This window comes from Aotus nancymaae, unplaced genomic scaffold, assembly GCF_030222135.1.
Source record: "Aotus nancymaae isolate 86718 unplaced genomic scaffold, 86718_ANA_hifiasm-v0.15.2.pri h1tg000057l, whole genome shotgun sequence".
NCBI lineage: Eukaryota > Metazoa > Chordata > Mammalia > Primates > Aotidae > Aotus > Aotus nancymaae.
Genome location: NW_026988471.1, coordinates 30,235,093 through 30,262,028, shown reverse-complemented (window position 1 = coordinate 30,262,028; position 26,936 = coordinate 30,235,093). Strand labels below are relative to the sequence as shown.

The 26,936-nt window shown below is 50.2% G+C and overlaps 1 protein-coding gene across 1 annotated transcript in view; it reads right to left on the bottom strand.

Annotated features, from left to right (window-relative positions):
- The window catches only part of EHD3 (EH domain containing 3), a 35,606-nt gene extending 9,049 nt beyond the window's left edge, over positions 1-26,557 (bottom strand). Inside the window, exons 1-3 of the mRNA XM_012475530.2 lie at positions 25,858-26,557; positions 14,015-14,191; positions 9,015-9,112 (exon numbers count right to left, since the gene is read on the bottom strand). Coding sequence (XP_012330953.1) covers positions 9,015-9,112; positions 14,015-14,191; positions 25,858-26,084 — 502 coding nt within the window. The 5' untranslated portion in view covers positions 26,085-26,557. The remainder of the gene's footprint in view (positions 1-9,014; positions 9,113-14,014; positions 14,192-25,857) is intronic.
- Between the last annotated feature and the right edge of the window lie 379 nt (positions 26,558-26,936).

The window sequence follows — 26,936 nt, the reverse complement described above, 5'->3', positions numbered from 1 at the left end:
AGATGGAGTGTCGCTCTGTTGCCCAGGCTGGAATGCAGTGGTGCCATCTCTGCTAGCTGCAACCTCTGCCTCCCAGGTTCAAGCAATTTTCTTGCCTCAGCCTCCAGGGTAACTGGGATTACAGGAATGTGCCACCACGCCCAGCTAATTTTTGTATTTTTAGTAGAGACAGGATTTTGCCATGGTAGCTGGGCTGAGTCTTGAACTCCTAACCTCAGGTGATCCGCCCGCCTTGGCCTCCCAAAGTGCTGGGATTACAGGAATGAGCCACTGCCACTGGCTAGCCACTGCACCTGGCCTAGTTACTCTTATTAACATCATTATATCCATAAGACACGCCACTATCCAGCTCTCCTAGCCGTGCTTACTGTATTTAGCAGCCTGCTGCAAAAGAAAGTCTGGACACCTAACCTGATACAAAAACTCAGAAATTCTTTGTAAGGTCTGAAAACAATGAAACAGTAAAAGGCAGATACTGACGATGGTTCAGACCATGCTCATCACTGGTCTGGAAGAAATCTGCAATTCTTGTTATAAAAACACACAACTTGTTCTCACGCAGGCTCTTTCCTTTGTAATCAGCTGCAGCACAGAATTCTCAACTCTTGAAACCACAAGGGGTTTCTTCCTTAGGATGTGACTGGGACTCTGGTCACCCACAGCTTGGTTGTCTAGCACGAAGCTGCTTTAGGTCAGGCCGGTTACAGGAGCCCCACAGAAGTTGTTATACTCAATCCCAAGTAGCTGTGGATCCAGGATGGGCTGAAGTGGGAGGGTAGACCAACAGCCTATACATTCACTGACACCCAGAGCCCCAGTAGATCTTAACTCTGTGTCTCAGGCTCCTCTGACATAAAATAGGAAGACAAAAGCTAAGGAAGTGGGGCTCAGATAAGTCAAGTGACTTGTGGAAGGGCACACAGCCCATGAGCAGCAGCAGTGGCATGAGGATGGAGGTGGCAGGCTTTCCTGTTCTGAGTATAAGCAGGGTTCTCAGGCTCCCCTGCTGCCACTGCCCCATGGCATAACTCTGGCACCAAGGTAGGAGCCCTTTCTCGGGTTCTAATGTGATCAACCACCCTGGCTCCCCGTCGCACAAGGGTTCCAAGGGGACACTCACTGGGGACCCAAAGCTCATGGCCACCATTGAATGGGAAACCAGATCATTAGGGAAAAGCCTGCCCTGCCTCACAGAGGGAGACTAGAGACCAGGCAAGATCATCAGGCAACTGTCTTGTGAGTGAATCAGACTTAAGAAGCTCAGATTGTCTGTAATGGGGGTCCTAACTTAGCCTGCATCAGAATCCCTCACAAGGCTTGTTAAAGCCTAGATGGTTGGACTCTATCCCCAAAGTTTCTGTTTCAGTAGGTCTGGCGCAGAGCATTTCTAACAAGCTCCCAGGAGATTCTGAGGCTGTTGGTCAAGGACCACACTTTGAATACCACTGGTCCATAAAAAGTACAATAGCTAACATTTCCATAGCGTTCAAAAGGTGTGCAGCACGGACCTAAGTAGTTTATAATCATTAATTCATTCCTTTAATCCTCACGATGACCCTATGCAGCATCATTAGATGCTAGTATCAGCCCCACTTCTCTGAGGAGTAACGAGAGATACAAACAGATGAAGTAACTTGTCTAAGGTCCCCCAGCTGGTAAGCAACGGGCTGGGACTCGAGTCCAGGAAGGTGGCCCTGGAGTCAGTGCAATGGACCACTGCACTGAGCTGGCTTTCAAAGGCTGTCACTTCAGACTAAGCTGCAGGCATCGATGAGGAGGAGCCAAGGGAGCTAAGTTTAAGAAGCCTTTCCTCCACCCTGTGGCATCTAGTGAACACCCAATGGCGTACATATTTAGGATATGTGGAGGCACTGTCACAGGGGCTAGGAGGATGGGATCAGCATGGATGGGAAAAGTTGCTGCCCTAAAGCTTCCTGGAGGACCCCTTTAATGTTTGTCCAGTGGCTGTAAGAGAATTCCAACCAACAAAGGATGGTAAAACCTTCCTTTGCTTACCTGGATACTGGTACTATCCATTTTAAACTCCTCTGTCTTTGGTAAATGAAGTGCTTCAAAGTATTTCCATTCCCAGGTGATTTTCTCCAAGATCTATCAGCTGCTCAATTAATATAAATCTCAACTAACACACGAGTGTTCTCCCCCTGCTCCTGAGGGGTAGACACATGAGGCTACGAGGAGCTTAGCAATCAATGGTCCAACTCCCTGATTTACAGATAGGGAAACTGAGGCTCAGGAAAGGGCAGAGCTGGCCCATTGTCTCCATGTACCACCCTGAGAAAAGTCCCTGCTTGGTGCGTCATTGAGGACCTGGTGTGAACTAGATTTTGCTTTCTCATTCGAAGACAGGTGCTTTGTCTGGGCTCAGGGGCAAGGCCCAGGAAAGTGCTTCAGAGGCTGCTCTGCCACTGAAATCCTCACTGCACTGGGAGCTGGGCAGGGCAGGGGCAGCACCTCATCCTTCTGGGCTTCACCTGCACCCAGCACAGTGCATGGCACACAGCAGATGCACTGTCAGTATTTGCTGAATGGAACATGGGATCCTTGTTACCCATTTTGCATCTGGGAGACAGTAAATGAGTAATCTCTGGGCCTCAGTTTTATGGTCGAGGAACCGGTGACTCGTCATAGGGTCATTGTGAGGATCAAACCAAATCAGAGGATGCAGGTGAAACCACTGAGCTGTGATCTTGACTGTTCTGATTGCCCTGCTGTTTTTTTTAATAAAGTGCTCCTTCTAAGCGCTAGTTCTGTGAGATGGGACGTGCTCGGAAAAGGTCACCAGAGGAGCACTGGTCTGGGTGAGCCCACCTCTCGTTTCTGCTTAGGCGCTAATGGACTGTGTGTCCTCGGGCATGCAGCCTCCCCTCTCTAGTCCTCGCTGTCTTTCCTCATCAAACCAGGGGATTGGGCTGGACAACCTCTGAGCTTCCTTTCTCTGTTGACAATTCTCCGCGTCTGAGACCAGAGGCGTGAGGGTCGGGAGTACAGGGGGATGGATGGAGATTAGACAAAAGAACCTTTGCAGGCCCAGCAAGAGAATGAGGCTGCAGGCTGCTGTCTTACAGGCCTCAGAGATGCCTGTGTGAAGTTTGTCTCTGCCTCAGGACAGGCCAAGGGCTTCTGGGAACTGTTTCTATGATTTTATAAGCAGAGGCCTCCTCCTCGCTCCGGCAAGCTGCTATTAAATTACAGACTCAGTAATGCCAGTAGCTTCCGGCCAGGTGTGGCTAGGAAGACCATGACCATCAAACAATGACTCCATGGGTTCCTCTGAAGCTCAGCCTCCCTGCTCCTGGCTAACTCTGAGCCTGTGTCACCTGCAGGACTGAAATTTCATTCTTTACTTGGCTTGGACTTCGATGTAGATCTAGGAATGGGGATATCTCAAAGATACAGACGGGACCCAGTAAGAAAAAGGGTATGGTATAGGATTAGCTTTTCATTTATTTGGCAAATCTGAACCTCAATTTTCTCAGCTGCAAAATGGGGATAACAAATGACTGAATGAGGAGTCTGTGGTAGAGCTGTGGCAACAGATCTGACGGCAGAGACTCTGCCTCGGCAGCTGCAGTGAGCAGCATCACCAGTGGCAGGCCCCCTTTCTCTCTCTCTGGTTCCAGCAGTGGCTCTGAGACCCATAACAGTAGCTCTTGAGCACCTGCGGCAGCCCAAGGGTTCCTGAAATATGGACTAGTGAGTGGGGGGAGATTCAAGCCCCAGGAGACAGAGCAGAAAACTGCCTTTCCTGGACATCATAGCACAAGTCTGCTGGCTCTAAGAGGACTGGTCAGTTGGCTCTGGGCCTGGAGAAGGGGCAGCCCGCGGGGATCTGTGGTCCTCCGCAACACTAGGCTCCAGAGGACTGGAAAGAAAGAACTTCGAAGTAATGCCACGTAGGAGGAAATCAATCAGACAGACACAGTAAGCACAGCCACTCCATCACCCACCGGCTTCCTTGTGGTCTGAAATGCAGTGCCTGGGCCCTGAAGGGCAGCACACTTCTTTGCATTTCCAGCCACACGACCTCATTCACTCTTCATAATTTTCCATATTCCAGGAGGTAAGTAGGGCATACACATCTTACAGGACAGGGAATGGGGACACAAAGAGATTAAGGGGCTTGCCCCAGCTCACACAGCCAGCGGGTGGCCAACCGAGGCCTGGAACCCAGCTCCTTGACTCGCAGCCCACGTTCTCTTTCTATAACAGCTCACAGCCATGTGAGCCTGAAGCTTGGAGGCTAAGCCCTCAAACCAGGCACTTACTTGTGGTGTGTACATACAAAAGCCCATCCCTCCCTCTCAAAAGTCTCTGTCAAGATTTAAAGACATTTGAGCAAAAGAGGGATAACAAGGCATCAATGTCCAAAATGTGGGAAGAGTTTGGCTGACAATGGGGAACAAATGCCACATTAGATGCTTCCAAGAAGTAACGGCAAAGAGCGGCCTGAGCAGATGGTTGGCAAGGCCTTTTGAAGGGTGTCAGGACTCAGCTGCTCTGCCCAGGCATGGGAGTGCCCACGTGGGCGTGCATGTCCCAGCACATAGTCTGGGAAGACCCAGAGGCCTCTAAGTGCAGGCTCTGCTCCAGAGAGAGTCCCCCGGATGGGCTAGGAATGTGAGGCTGCAAGGATCAGCCCAGAACTGCCAAGGTCTGAGCCCTAAAGCCCCCTAGAAGAAGCTTGGAGTTGAGAGGTTTGCGCTCATTCCTACCCCCTGCGCTCTTCCTGGGCAGGTGATGAGAGCGTGCTGAGAAGCCACAGGACCAGGAATAGGGAGACCAGAGTTCTCACTGCAGATGTGAGACCCGGGCAAGTTTTCAACCTGCTCTGGCCCTGCTGAGCTCACCTGTACAGGAAGGGGCCTGTGGGGAGGAGCTTCCAGCTGTGCAGTCTGTGGTGTCAGCACAAAGCCCTGCCCTGCTTTCCTAAGGTGGCGTGTGGGGATTTCTAGCTGGGAAGCAGCCAGGAAATGTGGTTCCTAAGCTGAGGACACTCAGCCCTCTGGAGCCTTCCCACTTCTGCCGCATCCTTGCTTCTTCCCAGTAATGAGCCCGGCCAGGGCACATCCTGCCACTTCCAGGAACCGCCTCCCTGCCTACCTCCCCTGCCCACCCCAACACATCTGCATCCAGAGACATGTGCTGACCCAGGACCTCCCAGAATCAGCTTCCCCAGCACCCACCCTTCTTCCCACCAGACACATCACTCCCACCAGGCTCAGCAGAGGGGCCATACCCTGAGCAAGGAGGACACTTTGCTGCCCTCTAGCCTGGGGCCCCAGTGCTCCTTCCTGCGAAGCCTGAGATCTTGGAGCCCTTGGAAGCAGCTCACTTTGCAGAACAGGCAGTCTAATGTGGCCCATCGGGGACTTTGTGCTGACTTGATAACACTGCCTCTTTTTTTCTGGTAAGATACAGCCCTGCGCCAGGTTTGAGGCTCAGTGAGTGGACTGTGGGCTGAATTTCAGGCTCTAGACACCCTCGTGCAGGACATAGTTGGCGGGATTATCCCAAGGAGCAAGGGTGTCCAGTCCTGCCCTGGGCTGGTTGGAGGAAGGTGAGAAGCACCCAGTCTGCTCTGTGGCCAAACCCAGAGCTCTTGGAGCCCCAGGCAAGAAGCCATGATGAAGCAAGTTTGGTTCTAAGCACACATTTGTGTAGGAGGGGAGGGAAGGCTGTGGGGAAGAGAGGAGTTGTGTATATGTGCGGGCTATGTGTGGGGAGTGTGTGTGCATATGTGGGTGTGGGTGTGTGTGTAAAAGGAGGTATGGGTGGGAGAGGGTCTATGTGTGTCAGTTTAAACTGGAACTATGTGTTCTAAGGCCAATTGTGAGAAAGAAAGGCACCCTGGAAACTTTCCTTGTTTGGGGTCCCACAGATAACTGAGGGTGTCTGATGCCCTCCACCCAACTTTCCTGGTCTCCTCAGGGTGCTGAAGTCAGTACTGCCCCAGGCGCCAGCAGCCCAGCTCCTAGCTCTTGATTTTAATGCAGGCTGCTTTTGCCAGCAGCTGCATTTACAGTCTGGACTTAAGAAAGCAGAAAACAAACTGGCTTGCAAAGCCACTCCTGGGGCCATCACTTCTCCCAGAGGTAGGGGGACCTGGGGATTAGTCAATGTGGGTGGGAGGAGTTAGGAAGTGCAGGCAAGGACACCAAGAACCTAATTTGCATAAGGCATTCAGTGAGGTCCAACAGACAAAGGCAGGAGAGAGGTAGATAAACAGTAAAAGAATGAAATAGGGTAGGAACTGAGGAAGGCAGGCATCCCTGGGAACCAGTCTGCCACATACAGCTGCACAGGTTGTGCACTGCTTGGAAGGGAGGGCTTGGAACTGCTGGGGATCTCTGGGAAGCAGCTAGAACTCTTGTCTGAATGGACCTAGGTAGGTGACCGTCTGCATGTGCCTTCATCCTCTGTGCTCTGTGGCTCCAGCTGGGACACAGTATCATTCTGCCCATGTCTGTGCCACCACAGTGGGGCCCAGAAACCTTTGCACAGACATTCACACAGATTACTCTGGGATTGTATAATGGGTGGTGCCAACTGACAGATAAGGAGGGAGGAAGGTCGCTCATGGCGACCCAGACCCAGGGCTACGGCCTGTGTTTTCATATGGTCTATGGACCTCACATATTGATCCCCATATGCTACATATGGGGACACTGAAAATGTGACCTATTGAGACACACAGAGGTTCTAAAGCCCAGAGCTCTGAACTCCCAGTACAGTGTCCTTGGAAACCTCAGAGGCTGGAGTCCTCTCTGGTTGCAGGTGCACATGTGCATGCCCCCCAGGGACTTCACCCTGGGAAGAGATGGCTTTCCCCAGCCTTCCTGAAGGAGCCCTGAGCTGCCTGAGTAAAACAGCAAATCCCCTTTAGGCCTAAATGCAGGGTGAACCCCGGATGACCCACTTAAGGGTGGGAAAGGGTGGGTTAGGAGAAGGGGGGTGCTCAGGGAAATAAACCAAAGCAAGACAGAGAAATTGCCTACGCTGCCCTACACAGGGCGCTGAGCAGGGAGCCAGGTGCTACAGCGCATGTGGGCTGGAAGGAAGGAGGGTCAGACATCCCTGTTTCCCAGGCCATGGATTCCTGCTCCTTCTCACCTCCACAATACAGCAGAGCCAGGGAGCCAGGGAACAAAGTCTCCCGACATCCCCTTCCCAGAGAACGCTGTGATGTCCCAGAACTCACAGGCCACCAATTACAGGAATTGCTAACACAGTTTCTCAAGTCCCTCCTGACTCAGCTGTTTCATTTCCCCTCTTCTTCCCAGTCTCACCTCCTAAGCAAAGCAAGAGGTGGTGAGGAGAGAGGGCAGGGCTTTCCTGCTCAGGATGTTCAGCCTCCTCCTCCCTCCCACCTGCTACAGGATGAGGACTCCAGGCTGTTTTCCCTGGAGGGCTGACTGGGGTTAACCCAGCCCTTGGAGCAAGCTGCTGGCCTGGAGGGCCTCTCTTCCCTCTCCACTCCTGGCCAGGACAGGCTTGGCAGCTCACACACAGCCGTAGCGTAGCCCCAAAGAGCCAAGCCTGGCCCTGCACCACACACCTGGCCTCATCAGAAGAGTGCTGCTCTCTGCAGAGAGGACACCAAGGCAGCTCACAGGGGCACTGAACAGAAGCTCAGGTCTGGCGCTAGTGGCCTGCACCTGGGCCCAGGGCCTGGACCACTTGGGCCTCATCAATACACAGCTGTGGGAGCACTTGCCTATCACACCATGAGGCTGTGACTTCTCCTCCGAGTGGTCTAGTCTGAGCAGTGCTGGCCTGGGCAGGCCACGCTCTTGCAGAAAGAGCAGAGGTTTCTGGGCCCCACTGTGGTGGCACAGACATGGGCAGGATGGTACTGTGTCCCAGCCGGAGCCACAGAGTACAGAGGGTGAAGGCACATGCAGATGGTCACCTACCTAGGTCCATTCAGACAAGAGTTCTAGCTGCTTCCCAGAGATCCCCAGCAGTTCCAAGCCCTCCCTTAACCACAGGCTGATTTCCGAGTGCTGATGTCGCTCCAGCCCCAGCAACTAGTTCTAATATTGGGGTGGGTGTGGCATCATCCGATTTTCTTGCCAGAGATACAACACATGGCACAGAAAGTGTAGGGGGCTATGCAGGACACTCGGCAAACTGTGGCAGGACAGGCTGGGGGTGGGGGCCCAGAGCAGTTGCATTTAGCTTCTGACAGCATCTGCCTAGCATTTTAGAACTAGAAAAAAGAAAACAATGATGAAAACGATGATGATCCCTAATACCTCATGGTTACGAGGTTCTTGCTATGTGCCAGCCAGATAAGGCTTTTTATCTAAAGCATTTCTTTTAATCTTCAAACAACTCTAGAAGATGGATAGTACTATTTCCCACCCCACCCCCCACCATTTTTCGGATAAAGTTACTGAAATTTAGAAACCTGCCAAGGGTCACTGTGCTAGGAAGTGGGAAAGGCAGGCTTAGAACCCTGCCAGCCTGACTCCAGAGTTCTGTCTTCTAACTACCACACCAGGCAACCTCATTTAATGAGCAATTACCCCGTATTTTTCTGGAGAACAGTTTTCGAAGTGCTTTCACTACCTGGTTCCCTCCTCTTAGGACCCAGAGCACTGATTCTATTGAGCTGACTTTCTCTGTATGCATTTGGCCGTCCTGCAGAGCTGCAAGCTCCCCAGGAACTTAAGAAGCAAGCCAGGGTCAGGGCCATGGAAGGTGCCTCTTGTAGCATGTAAACCCAGTGAAGTGAGGCTGATATTGATGTCTTCATTTTACAGATGGGAAAACAGGCCAACTGTCTCCTGAGCTATGGTGGACCTGAATTCCTCTCCCAACCCCTGCTGACCCCTGCCTAGGACTGCCACAGGTAAAATGATCCCACACAGCACAGGAGAAGTGCCGGCTGGCCAAGGAACAGCATGGCCCTGGGTGCTTCTCTTCTGGTATGTAACAGAGTGAACACCAGAACCATGAAGCCCACAGCCAACACCCCTCAGGTTGCTTACCCCGGCTGATCCTCTGCTTCTCTCCGGAGAGGATCCCTGGCGTGTCGATGATGCTGATGCTCTCCAGCACAGGGTTGGGTAGCTGGGCACACACAAACCTGCATGGGCAGAGGAAACCTGGGTGAGTACCCACCTTTCATGACCCAGCCCCATGATTCCAAGTGAGCTGCAGGTGCATGTGGAAGGGTTCAGTTCGCCAGGGGTTTGCTCAGTGCAGGGCATGGCTGACAGCTGACCCAGGGCAGAACCCCAGTCCTCCTGCCTCTCCCCACATCCAGTGTTAGAAAGCCCTGCATCCGGGTGTGTTAGAGAGCCCTGCACCCCGGTGTGTTTGGTAAAATGTCGTGTGACCAGCAGGGCTACTCTGTAGCGACATCCCATCTTCATGTGTGACCAAAGCCTGGGTCTAATTCTTATGGCCCCGTCTTTAGTTTGTCCTTGACCAGCTACCTCCCTACCTTGAGTAACTCCACTTAGCTTGGCCCTCTCTAGAAATCTCAGCTTCTTTAGAGAGTCAATGAGAAGACCCCCTGCCTCCTCTTCCTATGAACCCCTAGGGACAAGTGAGGCAGGACGGATTTCAAGGGTCTGTCCCAAAGCATCACTGTACAGAGTCAGGGTCTGGGCATCCTCCTTCTGATCTGATCCTCATGGGCAGAGTGGCTGCTTCTCTGTATATGTCCTCATTGTAAATGGGTTATCATGCAACAGTAACTGAAACCCTACTCTGTGCAAGATGATAGGCTGGGTGCCATAGCCAGAAGACCACAAGCCTGCCTGGCTTAAAATGCAGACTCCCAGGAGCCAGGCCAGAATCCCAGCACCAGAAGTGAGTCTCACTCAGGATCTATGCTTTGAGGAAGCTCCCTGGATGATCGTGAGGCAGCTCCTACTGCTGGGGACACTAAGATGTCCAAACCTCGATCCCTGTCTCCAAGGGGCACAGCCTGATGCAGGAGAGGAGGCCTACACATGGACAACCAGAATATACAGTGCAATGGGACCAGCACCCTGAGAGAAGTCAGATGAAGTGTTTGGAAGATTCAAGGCAGAGAGATGGCTTCCTGGAGGAAGAGGCACTGGAGCTGGCCTTGAAGAATGGGAATCAAACAGGAACATGTATTTGGGCATCTAAAGGCCAAACATCTCTATTAGGATATCAGTCAAGTATAATTCTTTTTTTTTTTTTTTTTTTTTTGAGACGGAGTTTCGCTCTCGTTACCCAGGCTGGAGTGCAATGGCGCGATCTCGGCTCACCGCAACCTCCGCCTCCCGGGTTCAGGCAATTCTCCTGCCTCAGCTTCCTGAGTAGCTGGGATTACAGGCACGCGCCACCATGCCCAGCTAATTTTTTTGTATTAGTAGAGACGGGGTTTCACAATGTTGACCAGGATGGTCTCGATCTCTTGACCTCGTGATCCGCCCGCCTCGGCCTCCCAAAGTGCTGGGATTACAGGCTTGAGCCACCGCGCCCGGCATTTAATTTCTTTTTTGTTTTTTTTTTTGCAGTCAAGTATAATTCAAGAGAAGCAAGGGAAGGGGAGCAGACAGAGGGTGTGAAATAGGACCACTCAGCAGCACAGAGATGGGAACCCAGAAATCTAAGGTGCAGCACCTCGTGGGGGCTGCAGTGAAGCCGGTGGCACATGCAAAAGGGCTCCTCCATCCCCTGTTGTCCTTTCAGTGGACATGCCTGGCAGACCCCCAGCCAAACTAAACATCCAGCACTTCAGCTGCTGCGTGCTGCTGGAGAAAAACCTCAGAACCTCACGACTTCACAGGTGCCTGCAGTAAGCCACATTCTCTCATCATTCTTCCCTGGTGATGCATATTTGTCTCTCTCTCTCTCTCTCTCTCTCTCTCTCTCTCTCTCTCTCACTCTCTCTCTCTCCCCAGTATTTTCTGCCGGGAATGTCCTCTCTTTTTTACATTTTTGGTGTCATTCACTCATCATTTAATGGCAAGGTCAGATGTCAACTTTCCCACAAAGGCCTGGTCAGCCCTGCTCTTCCTCTTGCCTGGGTTACCACTGGCTCTTTCCACGCTTGTGTCCACTGGACTGGATCAGCCTTATATTTCCCCACAGGACAGAACCCCAGGCCGCTAGGGGGCTGGTGTCTATTGAAATAAACATGAATTCTATCCCTTAGCAAGGCACCTGGGAGGGATGCAGGAGACACAGCCCCTCCTGTGGCCACATTCCTTTCCTTATCAATGTCTGCCCTCCAGGCCAGACACCAGGTCACTCTGGAAATGCAGGATCTTGCCTGAGTCACCTTCATTTTATTCACTGACGTCACAGATTTAGAGAGAGATTCCTGACCCCTTAATAATGTCACCTTTTATGTGCATGCTATTTGTTTCATAACACCTTCCTATATATTATTTTTTTGTAAAATAAATGTACATGGTAAAAAAAAAAAAAAAACATGGTTCAGCAAGACATAAAATGAAATAAGAAGGTCTTTCTCTTCTCCATCCTTCTGCCCTCCTCAATTCCACTCCCTAAATGGAACCACTGTAGGCTGGGTACAGTGGCTCATGCCTGTAATCTCAGCACTTTGGGAGGCCAAGGCGGGCAGATCACTTGAGGCCAGGAGTTCGTGACTAGCCTGTCCAACATGGCAAAACGCTGTCTCTACTAAAAATACAAAAATTAGCTGGGCATGGTGGCACATGCCTGTAATCCCAGGTACTCGGGAGGCTGAGGCAGGAGAATCACCTGAACCTGGGAGGTAGAGACTGCAATGAGCTGAGATCACACCACTGCACTCCAGCCTGGGCAACAGAGCAACACCTTGTCTCAAAAAAAATAAAACAAAAAATGTAACCACTGTAAAGAATTATATAGTTTTTCCTTTCTCTCTCAGATTTTCTTCACACAACATTTGCAGGATTGGATTGTGGTAATTTACATTTTATCACTTTCTACATGAAGATAATAATATTCAAAGAGGTTAAGTGTCTTTACCAAAGTAAACCACTCCCACCCAACCTCTCACACACACCTCCTGGTTTCAACACATTTAACAATAGAGTTAATGAGACTTGCTGGGTTTGATTAATGACATAAGGGCTCTCAGCTCTCAGGAATGCACCCAGCGTATGATGGCAATCATTTAAATTCTGTTATCATAATGGACTATATGCTGTTAAACATAATACAATACACTATATCATTATAAACATAATTATCCCAAAATGGCATTAAGCACTAAAACTGTACGCCTCTCTTGCAATGATCCCTGTTTCCTCTTGTTTTCCCCGGCTTTTCCCTTCCCTCTCCTGGGGTCCAGCCCCTCCTCTCTGCCTTCAGTTAGGACGATGCTCCTCAGCTGACTCACCATCACTGCAAACTCAAGGTGTTCAAAATGAAACTCATCGCCTACTCCTCTGCTCAGATATCCCTGCTTCTGTTCATCTCTGCTGACTTGTTCTTCTGAACCATGCTCATCCCACCCCCTCCATTTCTGCATTTTAGCATCTTGGGCATCCAGGACCTCCTCACTCAGTTCCAGGTAGGAGAGACACCCCTGGACTCCAGGACGCCTGCCCCACTGCCCCTTACCACCGCAACTACCTCCTCATTCTTCCTAAACTGACCTCAGCTTCATTCTTGACACAAACCAAGCCCCATGCCTGGGCCTCTCTCTCTGCCAGGCCAAGTTCTCGAGCTTTCTTAGCGTGACCCTTCCTCTGCTCCCTGCTCGTGACCACTCAGAATTCCACATTTCATTCATGTGGTCCTCTTCCCATCCCTTTCTCAGACTGTTGCTGACTCCATGACACTATAGGGAAGGTCAAAGACAAGTTCATAGCTTTATAAAAACTATTGTTTGGGATAAGAGACATCGAGAATCCTTTGGGCAATAAGCCTCAACTTCTACAACTGAAAAATGACCACAGCGGATGCCTATTCCATTCACCGAACAATTAAGGAATCAAATGAGACAAGACATGATAACACTATCACTAACTAACCTGCTGGTTACTATGTGCCAGGGATAGAATTCATGTTTTATTTCAATAGACACCAGGCCCCTAGTGGCCCGGGGCTCTGTTCTGTGGGGAATAGAGTGTTTTCTGGTTATTATCCCACTTATTTCTCCTTTCACTCCTATTATCCTATTTTACAGATGGGAAAAATTAGCAACAAAGAAGTTTTGCAACTTGTTCAAGATCCCCCGTATGAGGCAGGGTTCGAACCCAGGTCTATCTGAAGGCAAAGCCCATATTCATTACCTCTACTCTAAACACCTCCAATTAGAAAAAGTAGTTTTAAAATTATTTTCAAAGTATTTACCATGCATACGTGAAATTGGATTTATAAGTATAGTAAGTGTGAGCAGGGGATCAGCCTGCTTCTGATTAAGCAGAATAATTCATTTGAAGGCTCATATTAGTTTGCCAAGCATTTCTAGAGCTTTTTCTATTCAAATCATCATGATGATCTTGTATCTGCAAGGCTGAACTTGTCCCAGGGGCAGAGAGGTGACCTGTGCAAGGTCACTCACTTCATTTAGTGGAAGAGTTACTGCTCAAACCTAAGGCTTCCGTCTTAAGTCCAGGGTTCTTTCCACCAGGTAGAAACAATATCCACGAACAGAAAAGAACCTTCGTCTGCCTCCTTCTAGTTGGATGCAAGTCCCAGCCTTTGCATGTTTAGGCAAATGCTGGGAACTATATGGAACATCCTCCTCTGCTTTTACTAGGGGTAGGTGCAGAGTAGGGGAATGTGACATAAGTTATTGTTGTATCCTTCCCTGCTTCCTGATAAGGAGGAATCAGCCCAGCATCTGTGGCTCCTGCATCACACAACTGACTCAGTTACACTCCCAGCAAGCAAGGGACAATCTAGGTATGGAAAGACTGACAGGAGACTCCAGGTATGGAAAAGGCACCAAGCCTCCCAAGATCCTACCTACTGTTCTTTCACGTCCCATACTCCAAGAAGAAGAAAAAAGAGCGCCCCAAAGTGTTGTATTCCCCTCCACACTCACCTGTTCAAGAAGGCATTGCCGAAGGCATTGAGTTTCCTGAAGGGTTTCTTGGGATCCACCACCAGGGCGTTCCCAGGGATGATCCCCTCCATGTCTCCCTGCATCACCGCAATGAAGGAGTCCGTGGTGGGCTCAGGCCCAATCCTCATGCCTGGGAAATCCTGTTCCAGCAGGTACCTGGCAGGAAGGAGCACAGTCATAATGCAGGTGTTCTGCTCAAGATCAACACAGCATGTCTACTATAAGGCAGACACCACGCAAGTCAGAGGGGAGGGCAGAGCCACAGCAGCAGGATCTCATGGCTGAGAGAAAAGCCTGCTAGATAATGGAGTCCAAAGAACTTGGTAGAGGAGGTGGAATTTCAGCTGATCTTAAAATATTCTGTTTTTTGGTCCTTATCTTTTTCCTTTTCTTAATCAGTTGGGGGCTGGGGGGATGGAGGAGCAAGATTTCAGCTTAGAAACAAAGCTTGGATTGAAATGATTCTTACACAGAGTATTACAGACTCCATAACTGAAAGTAACCTGCTGAGTACCCACATAAAGGCATGGTTAGAACTAAACCATTTATAGACTGCTGGCTTTTCATAGGTCTTTATTTAACCAGTTAGCTGTTTAATATAAAAATAGCTTATGTGATACAAAATACAAACAATATAAAAGGTACACTATGAAAAATGAATATCCATCTTATCCTACATTTTTAGTATCTGTATTTTGTACCCTGTATCCTTCCAGAAATGTATCCTTCTAGAAATGTCCCAGGCATACAAGTACTATGTTATTAAGTGTTCATATACATCTACACATTTATGATCTTATTTATTTTTTTAAGATGGAGTGTCACTCTGTCGCCCAGGCTGGAGTGCAGTGGTGTGATCTTGGCGCACTGCAACCTCCTCCTCCTGGGTTCAAGCAAGTCTCCTGCCTCAGCCTCCTAAGTAGCTAGAATTACAGTTGCCCATCACCATGCCTAGCTAATTTTTTTTGTATTTTACATAGAGACGAGGTTTCGCCATTTTGGCCAGACTGATCTTGAGCTCCCGACCTCAGGTGATTGGCTCACCTTGGCCCCACGAAGTGTTAGGATTACAGTCGTGAGCCACCATGTCTGGCCTGATCTTATTTTATTTTGAGACAGAGTTTCACTCTTGTTGCCCAGGCTGGAGTGTAATGGCACAATGTCGGCTCACTGCAACCTCCGCCTCCCAGGTTCCAGCGATTCTCCTGCCTCAGCTTCCTGAGTAGCTGGGATTACAGGTGCCTGACACCATGTCCGGCTAACTTTTTGTATTTTTAGTAGAGACGGGGTTTTATCATGTTGGCCAGGCTGGTCTCGAACTCCTGACCTGAGGTGATCCACCTGCCTCAGCCTCCCAAAGTGCTGGGATTACAGGCGTGAGCCACTGCACCTGGCTGCTTGATCTTATTTTTTAACATAGAAGCAAACTGCACACCTTTCATTCTGTCTTTCTTGTCATTATCCATTTAATTCCAGCTTTCAAAGAAGAGACTACATTCAAAATGCCTTATATAGTACCTAGCAAAAACAGATATTTTCAACAAATGAGTGTTCTCTTGTGCCCTTGGCTATTAGGCAATTTCATTACAAATGTAATAGTATATGGTGGGATTCCCAGATAGAGATTATAACTGTGCTATGTTTTTAAATACGTGTTTGGTTTTTTACCTGTGCTACCTAAATAGGCGTCAAAAGTTACCTTTTATCTGTCAATGCCTTCCTTCTGCACCCAACACCCACACACACACTCCTCCGGCAACGTACGCATGCGTCGTAACCATGAAGGATGCTGTACTGTGAACAGGCAGGAATGTACAGATCCCGTGATGATTACAGGGATATTATCAATGCGCATGTTTATTTTCATGCTTAATATGTTTAGGACACAGCAGGACAGATCTATTCCTCTTAATGACAATGCAGAATTCCATTCTATGGATTATTACTGGCTAATTTAATGGCCACATTGCTGGTCATTTAAAATTTTACAAATAACTGAACTATTTCAATTCTTCCTAGATGGAAGAAAAATGGCAGTAGGGGTTGTTGTTTTTTTTTTTTTTTTACACATTATCCCAACCAGAGAGGTAAAGAAGAGGAAGGGAGTTTATTTATTTTTATGGAATGGTTTTAAACATGTTCTCTTTCTGTCCTTTAGTTGTGCCAGGAAGGGGCTGGAGGTCCAAGATCTGGTCCTGTTCACTCACTGTGCAGCCTCAGGCAGGCGCCCTCCCCTCTCTGGGCCCCATCCTCTGTTCCCTTTAAGAGACTAGACAATGTGATAGCTCAGGTGCCTTCTGTTCTAAACATCTGCTCCCTGATCTGCTGACTGAGGGATGCATTTCTGGGTGGCGCCCACCTGCAGTCACTCACACCTCTACAGCACTGCCCCTCGTTGGTGACCACTCCTGAAAGGACAGGGGGATGGTGAGCAGACTGCTCCTGTAAGCTTCTGGCTGTGGCCCAGGAAGGCAGGTGACTCTCTGCTCTTCTCTGCACCTGAGTGGTGAGAGCCCAAAGTCCCATGCCCCTCTACATAGCCCCCTTTAGAAGCCAAGAGGCACATGGCCAGACAGGGAATGCGAATGCTTCTAAGAGCCAGCCAACCCTCCAGGAGCTCAGAACAGCTTGGAGCCAAGAAGCATGAGGCTGGGCTGGAGGAAGGAGCTCAGAACTACTTTGGATTGGGACTGGCCAGAGGAGAGCCCTGGGCATCTTCCAAGACCTCGATGGACAGGAACTAAGAGATGTTGCCCAACAAATGCAGGCCCTTGGGGTGAGCTCTCTCTGAGTGCTGAGAATCTCCCTCCTGCTTAAAACCTTGTAGGCCTGTAGTTATGCTCAGTGGGAAGAGCCAGGGGGCCCTCAGGAGAAGAGATGTCAAGACAGAGCCTGTTAGGTTGGGAAAGAAACTTGGCGATCTCCTGGTTGGTGGTCTTCAGCCTGCTGCACATCCCAGCCCCCTGTGGGGCTTTAGCTCTAGGTGTCTGGGCCCCAATCCCAGAGGTCCTCACTGCTCCATCAGGCATAGGCCCTGGACACTGCTATTTCTCCAGGCTACCCAGCTGATTCTAGGTCCAGCCAGTGTTGGGAACCTACTCTGGACCCAGCCCTTCATGTGACTGAAACAACCACTGACATTACACAGCCTTTCCACATGTGACACATTATGCTAAATGTTTTGACAACAGCATCTCCTTCAGTTCCCACAGCAGCCCTACAGATAGGCAGGTACTGAGGAAACTGAGGATTAGATGGTTACATGGCTTCTCAAAGCTAAATAACTATAACAGAGCTGGAATCCACACCCACATCAGTCTGACCAAATCCTTTACTCTTCAACTGTCTATTACCCTGAGGAAATCACTGCCCAGCTAGCTGATGAGGCCCCACAGGCAGATACGGCAGAGTTAGTACCAGAGGCCACATCTCCAGGGCCCATGCCCTAGCTGTCTGCCCATCCTGTGACTCCCTGAGCTGGGCCACTGCGGGTGGACTGCAGCAACAGGCATGGTCTGCACAGAGGAGCAGTGGCCAGGGAGGCTCTCAGGCCTCCCTCCCACTCATCAACATCCCATGTGTGTCTCTGAGCATCGTTCTGAGCTGTGAATTTACTCTGCGGTTCCATGGTAGTTAAAGGGAGGTTGCTATAGACTCTGTCCCCAAGGAGGAGTCTCGTCAGCCAGCCCTGGAGGAAGGAGCTGGAGCCCTCCTGTCCAAAGGCCACTCAGTACGCAGGGCACAGATAGGTTTCAGGTTGCCTTGGGAAGTCCCTCATCCCTCCAGATCCCAGCTCAATAATCAGAGTGTGAGGGCAGAATCTCCTCTGGTCGGAGGATCACTTTGAAAGCTGGTGCTGAGAATGTGATGAGAGGGAATCCTAACAGCTGCACCCTTGGCTAGCACTTCCTGCTTTCTCAGAATACCTTATCCTTCAGAGCCTCCTGGGAGAGGCTGGGAATCTCAGTGGCCTGGGGCCAGCCAACCTGCTTTCTCTTTCCTTCCTTCCTCAGTGGCCTGGGGCCAGCCAACCTGCTTTCTGCTTGCTTCCTTCCTTCCTCCCTCCCTCCCTCCCTCCCTCCCTCCCTCCCTTCCTTCTTTAGCTGGAGTCTCACTCTGTCGCCAGGCTAGAGTGCAGCGGTGCAATCTCAGCTCACTGTAACTTCCGCCTCCTCAGTTCAACTGATTCTCCTGCCTCAGCCTCCTGAGTAGCTGGGACTACAGATGTGCACCACCATGACCGGCTAATTTTTGTATTTTAAGTAGAGATGAGGTTTCATCATGTTGGCCAGGATAGTCTCGATCTCTTGACCTTGTGATCCGCCTGCCTCGGCCTCCCAAAGTGCTGGGATTACAGGTGTCAACCTGCTTTCTCTAACCATGAGGGCTTTGCTCTTTGGGGGTACTTAACTCAGGGAACCTCAGTATCTCCCTCAATAACATGGCAGGTAATCGTTCAGACTGACTGAGTACCTGTGATGTGCTGGACATTGTTCTCAACTTTCCATGGATTATCTCATTTCACCTTCCCACATACTATGATGTGAGCACTATGCTCTTCCTCATCAAATGGACCTAATATGAAAACTCACATCACAGGGTGTTCTGAGGATTAAATTTTTTGCAGACATTAAGCATTTAACCAATAACTTAAATTCCCTAGATTATCATTCCATTTGATGGAGGAGATAAAGGTTTAACAATGTGCACTCAGTAAACAGTAAAACACACTCAGTAAATTGCCACAGGACTAGGATTTAAACCTGGCATTTGGATTTGAGTTCACACTTCTAACCACTACACTCACTCTCCTTTCCTACCTTGACCAGGAAATGCAGCCTGAGTACAGGCCAAAAGGGTTGAGCTCTCTTTTAGAACAATGAGTGGGACAAGAAGACCACAAAGAAATATGGTTTGGCAGGAGGCAGGCAGGGCCAGGCCTTGGAGGAGAGGTGAGGCTTTGTGGCTCACAGACACAGGAATATTGTCATCTCTATAAACATCAGCCCTTGGGTTCCCTGCTTGGCCTCAGTGACTGGGGTGTGGCATCCCAAAGCTGTTGCTATCATGTGATCAGAGCAGGTCCCTAGCCCCATGGGCTCTAAAAGGACACTTTTGGAATTTACAAACAGTAGGGCAAGATTACCCTGCCAAGCAACCCTTCATGAGAAAGATTCCACCCTGATCGGGAAACCCCATCCATCTTTGCCTGCCCGGGCACCTGACCTGGTGAGTGTGTAGATGAGAAGCCCTAAGCAGGGCTCTGCAAGGGAGCAGCAACAGTGGGGTGCGGGAAGCAGGGATCTTCAAAGGCCCCAGGGAGAGCGGAAACAGAGAAGGCTGAAAAGAACCATTCTGAGGCAGCCTCAAAAATGCCCAGAATGAACAGGGCCAAACAGCAGTGATGAAGGATCATTCTCACACAGGCGTCTCAAATTCCACCGAAGAGGGACGTGGTGTTCTCAGCAGATGAGTGAAGGATTCCCAGCCTAGCAGGGTGGTTTCCGGGGAAGTTACATGGCCGCAGCCCGAAGTGGTCAGGCAAGGTCCTGGGGTTTGTCCCGCTAAACCCACATGACCCAAAACTTGCTGACCACACATGGGTCTGGGGAAACACTGAGTCTAACGAGGCCACCAGAAAGTCCAGGAAGCACAGCCTGGCAGGGTAAATTCTCAGGGACATTTGGGTATGGCTTACAGCAGCAAGCGCCCCTGTAACAAAGCCACCACTGTGTTCAGAAAGGAAAAATCTATTGAGGAATCTCATGCACTGATTCTTTATGGGAAGCAATACAGATTGCCTCTGTTGCCAGGAGAAAGCATTCCCACAGCAGTGTAAAAAAAGAAAAGTTAATTCAGGCCTGGGTGGGAACAGCTGAGACAGGGATGCACGAGAATGAAGGGGGACAGGACAGGCTGAGTCCAGGATGATAATACTGCCCTGTCAGCCTCATGGGGTTTGAGGGACACTGTAGGGCACCCCATAGACCCAAGCAAGGAAGTGGATGGGAGGCTCTCCACGGCCAAGTTGAGGCATGAGTCAGCTCCGTGTTCTCTGGAGCAGCCATAATTGGCCCTGTTGATAGCACCTTCAGCCATGAGATGAAGGGATTCCAGCACAAAGGAGAATCTGGTGGCCAGATAGTCCAGCCTCCTTGTGACAGGCCAGCCTGCCCAGGGCACTACCTGCACCGTGCCCAGAGCTCAGCACTGTGACTCTTGTCCAGCCTGCCCCTTTGTGCAGGAGAAGGGCCTCCCCCCACCTTCCTGAAGGTCTGCCTCTAAGTCTCATGTTAGAGAATCCGCTGGAGAGCGGAGAGGAAATGATAAAGCCCCATGAGCGGTGCCTGGGGCACAACTGCTGCTAAATTGGTTCTGCCTCCTTCCGAATCCCATCAGTAACGCTGCGAGGCGGTTATTACTATCCTCATCGTACGGATAAGGAAACTGCGTGTCAGAAAGAGGGGTAGCCTGCCCTGTCAGACCTTCCTAACCAGGTCTCTGGGCAGGAAGTAGTGGAGCTGGAATCTGCTGACTTAGGCGGTGTTCCATGGCCTTCGTCCCCTGTCAGTGGGAATGGGAGGGAGAGCTTTCCCCAAAGGTCTTTCTCCTCCCAGTAAATGTTTTTCCTGATGACTGCCAGGCAGCTCCTAAGCCAGGCCGAGGCAGGCAGACACAGTTCCTCTGGCCTAAGGCCTTCTGCTCCCTTATGTAACACTCAGGCCTTGTAAGAAGCAGGTGGGTTTTCACCCAGGACTCTTTAGAGACCCAGCAGATCAGAACCCTGACAGAAAAAGAGCTGGTGCACCCTCAGCCTCTTGGAAAGCAACTGCGAAATATGACTCTTAATATGACATCCCCTGGCCTTGGTGGGGGGACAGGGTTGAAGGTGGTGCAGGGACTGTGCCTGGCACGATGGACTTTGCAATGAATGGGTCTACTGGGGTAGTGGCCCTCTTACTCTAACGCCTTGGCTTTCTGGAGAATCATCTTTCCCAGCGCGGTGGCGCTGTAATGCTTGGGGTGGGGATGTCAGGGTGGTGATGAGAGCTGGTGCAGCCACAGGCAAATGTCAAATCACCTTTGGGGAGGGAGGTTGCAGAGTCTCCCAAAGTGGGAGAGGCTGAAAGGGCCAGCTCAGTAGCCCTCACGGTGGACTCTCATCCCAGCAACCCCACCATGTGCTCATGTCTCGAAATCCAAGTCACACGATAGAAGGTCTGTGCAGCCCTCCAGCCCAGCCCAGGCTCCCTATGGAGCCCAGAGCAGCTTAGCTCTGCAACCCCAGGCCCCACAGCCAACCCACTAGAGCCTCTACCTCAGCCCTGCCAAGGACCAGGGAGGCCTCCCTCGTGGCCCGTGGAAGTACTCAGGCCTTCCTTCCTCAGCCCCTGGAGCAGCCAGCTATTCACCTCCACTACCTGCAGAATAAGGGGCCACAGAAGTAGACAGCAAGGAGTGACCAAGGGTCAGATGGTCCAAGGAAGAAGGGATTTGCGGCTGCATGCCAGCCAGAGAAATAGCCAAGGGAGAAGAATAGCAGAGGCAGAAGGAAAGGCTGCCATGGCCAGAGGGACACAGAGCTACTATACTCTAAAGAGGCAGCCTGTGTTGGAGAGGGCAGCCACCAAGCCAATTTACTGTTTATTTTATTACTCTGTGTTGCCGGGCCTTAGGCCAGGGAAGTTATTTCAGGCAGAGATCACAGCACATTAATTAGTTATTAGAAGAATGTCCTTTTCTGTGTGTACTTCCTGAGACAAGAATTAGACCCTGTGGCAAGCACATAGAACAAAGTGATGGATGCTCAGGGGCAAAATGCCAAGAGTTGGGGGAAAGAAGAGGCAAAGCTTTGTTTCCGAGGAAAAGGCCCCTCACAGGTTCAGGCCTGGGATGGAGACAAGAATCAAGGTGAGAAGCAGGGATGGGAGAAGGAAGGGGAGGAGGCCTTCTGAGACCTAGGCAGGGACACGCTTACCCACCCCAGGGCAGCCTTACTCACCCTGGGGAAGGGATGCAGTGTCAACTCACCCTCTTGGAAAGCAACTGCGAAATATGACTCTTAATAGAAAAATTTTTAAGTTAAAAAATAATTTAAACAAAACTCTGCCCAACCCTTGACCTAGCAATTCTGGTCATCTCAAAAAAAAAAAAAAAAAAAAAAAAAAAAAAAAAAGAAAGAAAGAAAGAAAAAATAGAAAACATACAATATAGGAAAAAATATTACGCACATATTCAGAATGATTCTACGATAATAAAAAAATTAGAAACAAGCTAAAACATCCAAAAGAAGATTAAGTAAATGAAGACTTGTAGATACACACAATGAAATAGTATGCAGTTGTTAAAAATAATGCTTATAATGCTTATAAGATGGAAAATGTTCATGCTATAAGTAAAAAAAAAAAAAAAAAAAAAAAATGGCCGGACACAGTGCCTCACGTTTGTAATCCTCAGTTCTTTGGGAAGCTGAGGTTGGTGGATCACCTGAGATCAGGAGTTAGAGACCAGCCTGCTCAACATGGTGAAACCCCAGCTCTACTTAAAATACAAAAGCTAGCCAGGCGTGGTGGGTATTTGTAATCTCAGCTACTTGGGACACTGAGGTAGGAAAATGGCTTGAACCCGGAAGGCAGAGGGGCTGAGATTGCGCCATTGTACTCCAGCCTGGGTGACATAGTGAGATTCCAACTCAAAAACAAAAACAAGTCAGCATACAAAATTATATGTACAGCATATTCTCAACTGTGCTATAAAATAGCTACAAAAATATTGGAAATGTATTTTACATATAAATTATATGCTTTATATATATATTTTTGAGACAGAGTCTTTCTCTGTTGCTAGGCTGGAGTGCAGTGGCACAATCTCAGCTCACTGCAACCTCTGCCTCCTGGGTTCAAGTGATTCTCCTGCCTCAGATTCCAGAGTAGCTGGGACTACAGGCACACACCACCACACTCGGCTAGTTTTTGTATTTTTTTTTTTTAGTAGATAAGGGGTTTCACCATGTTGGCCAGGATGGTCTCGATCTCTTGACCTCATGATCCACCTGCCTCGGCCTCCCAAAGTGCTGGGATTACAGGCGTGAGCCACCATGCCCAGCCTAAATATGTTTTATATATAAATTAAAATAGCTTCTTCTAAGTCATGGGATTATGGGTGACTTTTTTTCTTCTTTCTTCTTTTCTACATTTTCCAATTAAAAACAAGTGTTTATTGGATTTTATGAGAAAGAAGAAAAATACATGATTTGGTTCTGGAGGGTTCCCTGTGTTACGACCCCTCCTATGGTGCTGGCTGACACTCCTTCAAGGGGAGATTGCTTTTGATGCATGAGCTAAATTCAGTTACTGATATGAGTGGGGAGAGGGAACTCTTGCACATGGAGGATAAGAAAGAAGAGTGATCTGCCTCTCCCAGTCTTGCTGGCTCCCTTAGATAAGGAATCATCTGTGGCAATTTGACTCTGCCACTTTCTTAGACCCAGTTAATGGCCAGCGATGACTCAGGCAAAGCCGGGAGAGTGTCTCAGACAAAAGGCACTTAAACCTGTCTGCTGCTCGGGCATCCTCGCCTCTCCCCATCTTCCCTCCCATTCTGCAAAATGTCTTCTGGGAACCTCCTATAGCTGAGACCTGGGGGAGGCCCCAGATATGCTAAGCATGGATGCTGTCTGGTCAGTGATCGTACTCCAGGAAGGAGAAGCTCCAGCTAACGTATGAAAGGTTATAATAACGTATGTCCAGAGAGCCAGGGAAGGCTGTGAGAGGGCAGAGGCCATCTGCAAATGGCCCACACTTCTCTTGAGGCATGAATGGGCCAAATGGAGGACAGGGCTCACAAAGGAACCTTGCACACAACCCAGGCAGTTCTGAAATGCCTTTGGCAGCAATGGGTGCTTAGTAAAATAAGGGGCATGGCTTAGATCAGGGGTTCCCACCCTAAGATCCAAAGATGGCCCTTGGACCCCCAACATTATTGGGATACATATACATTTTTCTAAAAATAGAAAGTTAAGAAGCAACTGATTAGATTACTAAACATATAAGAGCCAACAGGCCCTTCACCTCCAGATCCTGAACTTCTTCAGAAATCACTTGGCTTATTGGGTGTGGTGGCTCATGTCTGTAATCCCAGCACTTTGGGAGGCTGAAGCGGGCGGATCATGAGGTCAGGAGTTGGAGATCAGCCTGACCAACGTGGTGAAACACCGTCTCTACTAAAGATACAAAAAATTAGCCAGGCATGGTGGTGGGCACCTGTGATCCCAGCTACTTGGGAGGCTGAGGCAGGAGAATCGCTTGAACCCGGGAAGCAGAGGTTGTAGTTAGCTGAGATCGTGCCACTGCACTCCAGCCTGGGCAACAGGGCGAGACTGTTTAAAAAAAAAAAAAAAAAAAATCACTTGGCCTCTCAAAGCTGCTGAGCCCTAGGCCGTGCACTCCACAAGGACAAACTCAATGTGGTGTTGTGCTGAGACATGACCTATCAGCATGGTGCTACTTCCAGAAGGCTTGCATTACAAGGTTGATATTAGAGAAAATTAGCACCTAGACAATTAGTAACTAGATTGTTAACTTTTCTGCTCTCCTCACCAAACACAGCATTTTGCATGTTGCAGATGCTCAAAGAACTGATGAATAGGAACAAGAGTACCCCTGCTTTCCAAGCCCTCTGCAGGAGATGAGCACGCTTGACTTTGAGGGGCCACCAAACTCCATTCTCAGGCTGTGGGAGCATGACTTTTAAGACAGAGGGCCACAGCACTCTCAACAGTTTGGAATGGCTGTAAAAGAGGTCAAGAAAAATGGCTGGACTTGAAGGTTGGGAGGATTGGGGACTGGAGAGAAGCTTGTTCTCTAAAGAAAGGAAGGATTCTCATCACTCTTGTGGACCTCTCTGAATGCAGGGTGAACAAATTGACTTCTTGAGCCTCCCTCCAGCCCAGGGATTCTGTAATTTAAGGGAATGGATGACTCACTCTCAGAGTTACAGGCGTTGAGCCAACCAACTCCTCACATGCATCTGGGACTTGCATCCCAGGTCTGCTGCCCACTCTTTATACGGCTCTGAACATTTCATTTAACTTCCTGCGCCTCAGTTATCTCACCTGCAAAGTCAGGAACTGGATGAGACAATGCCAATATCCCTTCCACCTCTAAGAGACTTTAATATTATTATTGAGTCATTAAGAGCAAATAAGAGAAAGGAAAAAAAAGCATTCTGCTTCTGGACTCTGCTTCTGTTGAGTTTCCAAGATACACATAGGAGCTCTGCTTTAGAGAAGAAAATGATAAAAGGAGGACAGGTAGCATCCCCGGGCCACCTCCGTTCCCAGGCCTGCTCCCGTCAGAGCTCAGCTGCAACCGTGAGGCCCCCATGTGAGTGCCAAGCCTCTTGAAAAGAAAGGGAAGAGGTTTTGCCGGTGAATAATGTGTTCCTAAAAAGTGAAGATGTAAGATATCCCCACCAACATACGGTGCTCCACAGACCAGGAGCTCCCCCACGGTGCCTCCTGGGCCTCGGTTTCATCATCCATAAGATGGGGAGACCAGAAATGGCTTTACATTTTAGTACTTCAGGTTGACCACTAGAGCCCAAGGGTCAAGTACAGTGGACAGGCATTGGACAGGCATTGGATAGGGAGACCAGCAAAAATTGTGGGGTAAGCTTTTGACGCCTGCACAAACACATCTCTTCAGAGCCCTCAACTGAAGGCTTCCCATTGCTCGCTGGCAGGGTGCAGCACCAGGAGTGACAGGAGGGACTGGGCGCTGGACACTGACCGGGGTGGGCTGCCAGACCCTGGGCCCGCTCACCTGATGAAGGTGGTCTTCCCCGTGGAGTACTGGCCCACCAGCAGAACCATGGGCTTGTTGTCGAAGTCGGCATCCTCCAGGGCGGGCGAGTGGAATTCGTGGAAGCGGTAATGCTCTTCCAAGGGCAGCAGCTTGCTCTTGTAGAGTTTCTTGAGCCCCTCGCTCACCGTCTGGAAGACCTCGGGGTCCTTCCTCCGGCGGTCGTCAGTACCCAGCCAGCTGAACATCGCGGCCGCCGCTCGCCCCCGGCACGCAGCCCTAGGGGAAGGCTCCTCCTCAGGGGAAGATGCCTCGCAAGGCCGGTCCGCCGGGCTCTGAGCCGCGCCGCCGCCTCACCCAAGCGCCGGGCTCAGCCGCACCATGGCCCGGGCACGCGGCTAGCGGGGCCGGGAGCGCACTCTTTCCCTGCTCCTGGGACCAAGCCCAACCGCTGCTGCGTCCAGCAGCCCAGGCGGGAGGGAGAATAAATGATCTGGGTTGGAGGAGGAGTGGGTGCAGTCTTGGAAATTAAAGTCGAACCTGCAAGGAAACTGCCAGATGACGGGGTCCGAAGCCGGGGTCCCCAATCGGCCCCCAGCCCTCGCCTGCTCTGCCCTGCGTGCAGCAAGGGATGCTTTGGCTCCGCTCCTGCCGGACTGAGGCGGCTCAGGGGAGGCGGCGACGCTGCCCAGCCCGCGGACAGCTCCGCATCCGCAGCAGCATCCTGCAGCCCCAGGCGCTGGTTTAAATGCCAGCTGGGCAGGAAGCCGGCGCGCGGAGGAAGTCCCCGAGTACTGGCAAAGCCAGGCTGGCCCCACGGTCCAGGCGACAGGAAGCAGCTTAGGGCGCCGCCATGTTTGTGGGCAGGCGCTTCGCTCCAGACCTGCGGCAGCGCCTGGTGAGGGATGCTGACCCAGTCCAGAGGGAGAGCGCCCGTGTCTCAGTCCCCGCCTCTGGGGTTTCGATTTGGGAACAGCGCCCTCTCAGGGACGGCTGCGAAGACTGAGTTGACCTAGTCATCACCCTCCCTGCTTTGAATCCCCTCTCCTTCAGTTGCTGATGCTGATGCCAATTCCCTAGGAAAACAGGTACTCTAGTAT